Genomic DNA, 5,558 nt, shown 5'->3' with positions numbered 1-5,558 from the left:
AATATATGGAATATATATTTCTAAACAAAAAGTAATCAGCAACAGCATATATTCTGTAGAACTAACACACGTTTTAATGCTGAGGTGTTGTTTAAAATCAAATGTGAATAACACTAAATACAAACATGACTAATATCAGCCAAGACAAACAGCAGTAGAGCTATTAGCTGACACGGTAAGCGCTAATGGTGACCAGGCCTCATTGTATTTTACTTTTTATTTTCAACAGAGGCAGTGCACAGTTACAGTAATTTCAACATATCGAACTGTTTTTAATTCTGATCCATGACAGAATAAGTCAAGATAACTATATGTACAGGGTTGCACATAAAATTTTTKGTCTGGTTCTCAGGGGAGAACCTAGGGTTGTTGCTTGGTGCTCATATTTTCCTTCACTCATTTAACACATTTATGGTGTCAGGGCATCTAACGTTCCCCTGTTATGTTTTATGACTCCTATCAGCTGCAGCGTCTCAGGACATCATGCCAAATCAGTCCAACAAGATTTTAAATTTATTCTTTTACTCTACATAAATTTTGTAAACTACCTAAGTGGCTGAGGGGCTGGGTGTATGTCATATAAACATCACAAACCGAACATTTCATGGTTAAATGTCTTTTAGACCAGTGTTTCCCAAAGTTGGGGTTGGGACCCAAAGTGGGGTCCCGAAACATCAAGGTGGGGTCCTGAAAAGATTTTCAGAATTAATTACATTTTTTCCTTAGTTGTTACAAAGGAGTGAGGTTAGTGTATTTAAAACGGATAAATGTTGTATAAAAATATTGTTACTATGCCCATGTTTAGTTGACCTGATACAAGTGTGTATCATACAAAAATAGCTGGGGGCACAGGTCTCTGCTACTATTTTGTGGGTCAAAAGCTGAAAAGTTTGGGAACCACTGCACTTTGGTTCCCAAAGTTGGGCTTGGGACCCAATTATGGGTCATGAAGCACCTTGGAAAACCTCCAGAAATCAATTTAAAGGGTAATAAAATAATTGCTGATGTAATATTTTTCCTATAACTATTACAAAAACACAAAAAAGTATAAATAAGTATTTATATTTGCGTATAAGCTGTTTAGATTGTCAAAAAGCCTATGCTTTTAGGGTTATTAACAAAGTTAGTGTACTCAGACCAGTAATATTTGGGGTCAAAAGTTTTGCCATGAATATTTTGTGGGTCAGAAGATAAAAAGTTTGGGAACCACTGTTTTAGACTACACATATCCTTCAGATGYCCTGTTTGGTCTTCTGCATCTTCAGCCTTGATTAAACCAGCTTTCCACACTCTCCAGTCCAAGCAGCAAATATCTGTCTTTTGCAAAGAGCACAATAACTTAAAACATACAAATGTTTTATTTGTTAGACTGATTTCTTTTTTAAAAGACTATTTTATTCAAAAAAGATAATATTATTTAGATGGTTTCAGCTCGTAATTATTTATTCTTCGTATTTGATCGTTTAATAAATTACATTTATCCCAGAAAAGCTGTATCACAGTATGGTCCTAAATATAAGTTTAGCAAATCAAGAACCTTGTTTTTTTTATTGTGAATAAAATTTGTGGATCTTTATGTTAAATTAAAATAAGATGTTAAACCTTTTCACCTATAGAGAACATGGCAAGTTGTTTTTAATTTTTTAATATTTATAATTTTTTGACTGGGGTGTTAAACAGAGAATCATCTTTGCTTTAATATATGCTTCTTACTTTTAATAACGTTATTAAAAATAAAAAGAATGAAGCAGATACTTACTGTCAAGCAGAAATGACTAACTCTGCAGCCGTGAGCTACCTCCTCCTCTTCCTCCTGTGTGTGTAATCCATCCTCGTGTTGGTCTAATTCATTCTTTTTGACTTGGATTTCTTCTTGGGTCTTCTTCTGTTTCCCTGTGTTGAGTTTCAGAACAGGCGCCAATCCAGGTTGTAGGGTGTAGTTTGTTTATCCGCCATCAGCAGCTAGCTGGTGATAGTGACAAAGTGAACAAATATGTTAAAATATATATTTTTTAGAAAAGTTACAGACTGCACCTGTTATACAGCTGATATCAGCTGTTCTGAAACCAAAAATCCTGAGTATTACAGAGTGGGGTAAGTTGACTCAGAGTGTCTGCATTAAGCTGGTGTTTAACAAGCTGCTGCTCCTGGGTTAATGCAGACACTCGAGTCAACTTACCCCGCTCTGTGATACTCAGGATTTTTGGTTTCAGAACAGCTGATATCAGCTGTATAACTTAACCCTGAGTTAAGTTGGAGCCTTTTTTAAGTGAGATGAGGGCTAAAAAAAATCTTGAAATTCAGGGTTAAAGTATCCTGATGCATCTCAGTAATCCAGGTAAAAAATCAAAAAGAAAAAATAGTATAGGTCTTCTGGATGGTTCTTCTCTAATGAAACGTTTCATCTCTCTTCCAAGAGACTTCTTCAGTCTGAGAGTTTCAGGCAAAATTCAGGCTTTTAAGCCCTGCCTCCATGTGACTGATACTCACATCACATGGCTATCGTTGACACCTAATTAACACTTATTGTTCACAGGGGGTGGAGTGATACTGGCAATAGCCGCACTGTAGGAGGGGGACAACTGAAAACGGAGGCCTCCACCTCTGTTTAATGATGGACGGTCTTTCTTCACAAAAAATGGCTTCTTTTACTCCTCTCTCAAACCAACGTTCCTCTCTATCAAGAATGAGAACATCCTCATCTCTGAAAGAGTGACCGCTGGCCTGTAAATGAGTGAAAACTGCAGAGTTCTGGCCATTAGATGTAGCTCGTCTGTGTTCGGACATTCTTTTGAACAGTGGCTGCTTTGTTTCCCCGATGTATAACTGGTCGCAGTCCTCCTGGCACTTAACAGCATATACAACATTGCTCTGTTTGTGCCGGGGCACCGGATCTTTGGGGTGAACCAGCCTTTGCCGTAATGTGTTTTGGGGTTTGAAAGCCACTTGGACATCATGTTTAGAGAATAAACGTCTCAGTTTCTCCGAAACACCCGCAACATACGGAATAACCACTGGTTTGGGTCTGGGTTTGGGGTCTTCATTTTCACCTGAAGGTTGCATGGAATCCTGTCTGTGTTTCCTGTCTGCTTTCAGGAAAGCCCAGTCAGGATAACCACACTGCTCCAGGGCYTGTCGTGTGTGTGATTTCTCTTTCTCCCTGGCTCCTGGGTTTGTAGGGACACTGTCTGCAGGGTTAAAAAAGTACCTCACCTCACTTAAAAAAGGCAGATATAAACACTCCTCAAAGCTGGTAGGGTTGTGCACTATTTAAATGCCGGCGTACATAGCAGCACACCAGGAAGGCGGAGTTCAGGTTTCTAAGCTAAAATCCCTCTCTTGCTGCTTGTCCTTTCAGCCGGGTCATGCGCCGGTGTTGCTCTAAGGTAGGTACCCCAAAAATAATTTGTGCAGGAAAAGCGCGCATCGACTTCAATAATTACACGTTTTATTGAGTGAGTGTTTATAGCTCTCAATATTATGTCGCACATTAAAAAAAAACAAGGACAGAAGCAAAAACTAAACAAAACAAACAAACAAACAAAAAACCAAGTGTCTTTGTAACCTTGTTAAATACAAAATATTTTTGTTGTAATTGTTACATGAGTCAAATGTGCATGGACAGGGAAAAACAAGAGAACTCTCTTTAAGAAAGTTTATGCTTTTTTATTGATATTTCTTGTTTAAAAGTCCTCCCCACAGACCCCCCGCTCTTTTGGTCATAATGGTACAATCCAGGAAGTCATGTACAATGTGTAATCTGGAGCTTTGTCGCTGCCGGTCAGTGACAAAACTACACATTTTTATTCAGTGACGTGCTWTTAAAAACGAACGAAGCATGTTTTAAACCATGTTTACTTCTGGTTAAAAAATAAAATAACGTTTAATGTTTGCAATTAGCGTTTTAACCAGTTCCTCCAGCTCTCGTCATGACAGAAGACTGCCTCGGTCTGAGYACGGTGCTCGTCCTCTTAGCTCTTTTAATTTTAATATTTGCTGGTTTTGTTTTGTATTCGGGTCTGCTCACAGTCGTCACAGTGCAAACTTGTTGTTCGCCTTTGAAAAAGATAACATTCGCCTACAGATTTAAAGAAGGAGCATACGCAAACAGCGGAGAACTTTTGAAGGAAGCGCGCTGTGTTGGACCCACAGGGCTCGGGCTCCCATGCATCGGGGTGTTTTATGACGGCCCTAAAAAGGTAAAACATCCACACATCTGCTAAATGGCAACAGCTGCATTTGCAAATACAGATGCAACACATGTTAATAAATGTACCAAGAAAAGTCAAGTAGGTATTTTGAATTCACTAGATGTGTGTAAACGTAATTTTTGTGATATATGTTTTTTAACTACTGTATGTAAAGAAACGTAATGGCATATGATGTATTTCACCGCTAGATGGCGCTGCTGTTTTTCCTTCTATGACAAGCGAATAAATCCATCATTTCTGAACTGCTTGTTCATATTATTGTATTAATTCATTGTAAACTGTTCTTCTCATAATGAATAGCCACTTCAGTGTTATTTTGTTTGCTTATTTTGTGCCACTTGTTTCTTTTTACATTTTCAGGAACTCTAGGGGCATACTTTTCATTTCCCTTTCAGCTTTATTGCACCTCTGGTTTAGATATGGTGCGTCTTGTGTTCAGTTGTATTTATAAATGAACATTATTTTAAACTTTGAGTCTTCAATTTGAAATGGTGGACTGTATTCTCACATAAGTCTTTATGGAATGGCAGTTCAAATTGTGTGCTAATCAGCTGTAGCCCTTTGTGCTGTGAAGAGATGGTACATTTGTGTTAGACAGATGAGCTGCTGCACCCTGACAATGTGTAAAATGGCTTTGTATTTACTTACCAATTGATCAAACTACTATTAAGGGTTGTTATGTAGAAATCAGTGGGCTAACATGAGTTATTAACTTTGGATATTTACAGCCAATTTTATACGTGCAAATTGAAAATATCACCTTTCATCTCRGCGTTTCTATTCCTCAACACTAACAACCAAGCTGTGACAGTATGGTAAAAAGTATGTCACAAGGAAAGAAGGGGGGAAAAATGAACAGATACATTGAATTAGCTCCATTAAAAWAAGTAAAGCCAGGAATACTCAAATTTTTGTGATTCTTACTCATGTATTAATTTTATTTTACACACACTTTTATTGTGTTCTATTTTTGTAAGAGGCATCAGTCAGATCTGAACGTGGCATTGCCATTACTGTGCAAATTTACTGTCCTTATTGTTTTTGCACATTTCTTAAAGACAGATTTCTTCACTGAACACCTCCTTTATCAACAACTCCAATGTATCTGCATGTGTGATTTTTACTCCTCAAATAAGTAGATTAACAGATGAAAGAAGAGTCGGCTCCGCTGGGGTTTAGTCTTTTTTGTTAAACTCAATAATTACTTTATTTATTTTTCATATATAATAGTAACTAACATTAAACAGTTCTTAAACCTGCCAAAGCAACCTGAAGGAATGTAACCAGAGGTCAGTGGACTCCTCCTAGGTCTGCTTCAAATCACTTTTGTTATACTCATCCCAGTCC

General features: G+C 37.6%; 1 protein-coding gene across 2 annotated transcripts in view; it reads left to right on the top strand.

Annotated features, from left to right (window-relative positions):
* LOC106516082 (testis-expressed sequence 264 protein) overlaps window positions 1–5,558 on the top strand; it is a 59,664-nt gene that overhangs the window by 13,270 nt on the left and 40,836 nt on the right. Inside the window, exon 1 of one of the 2 annotated variants that reach the window (XM_014006267.1) lies at window positions 3,135–4,199. The exons of the other annotated variant lie outside the window; for it this stretch is intronic. Within the exon in view, the coding sequence (XP_013861721.1) occupies window positions 3,930–4,199 (270 nt within the window). The 5' untranslated portion in view covers window positions 3,135–3,929. Of the gene's footprint in view, window positions 1–3,134; window positions 4,200–5,558 lie in introns of those variants that run through there. 2 annotated transcript variants of the gene reach the window in all.

This window comes from Austrofundulus limnaeus, unplaced genomic scaffold (genome assembly GCF_001266775.1).
Source record: "Austrofundulus limnaeus strain Quisiro unplaced genomic scaffold, Austrofundulus_limnaeus-1.0 Scaffold35, whole genome shotgun sequence".
Classification (NCBI taxonomy): domain Eukaryota; kingdom Metazoa; phylum Chordata; class Actinopteri; order Cyprinodontiformes; family Rivulidae; genus Austrofundulus; species Austrofundulus limnaeus.
Note: the sequence above shows the minus strand (reverse complement) of the source record. Positions and strands in the feature narration are given on the sequence as shown.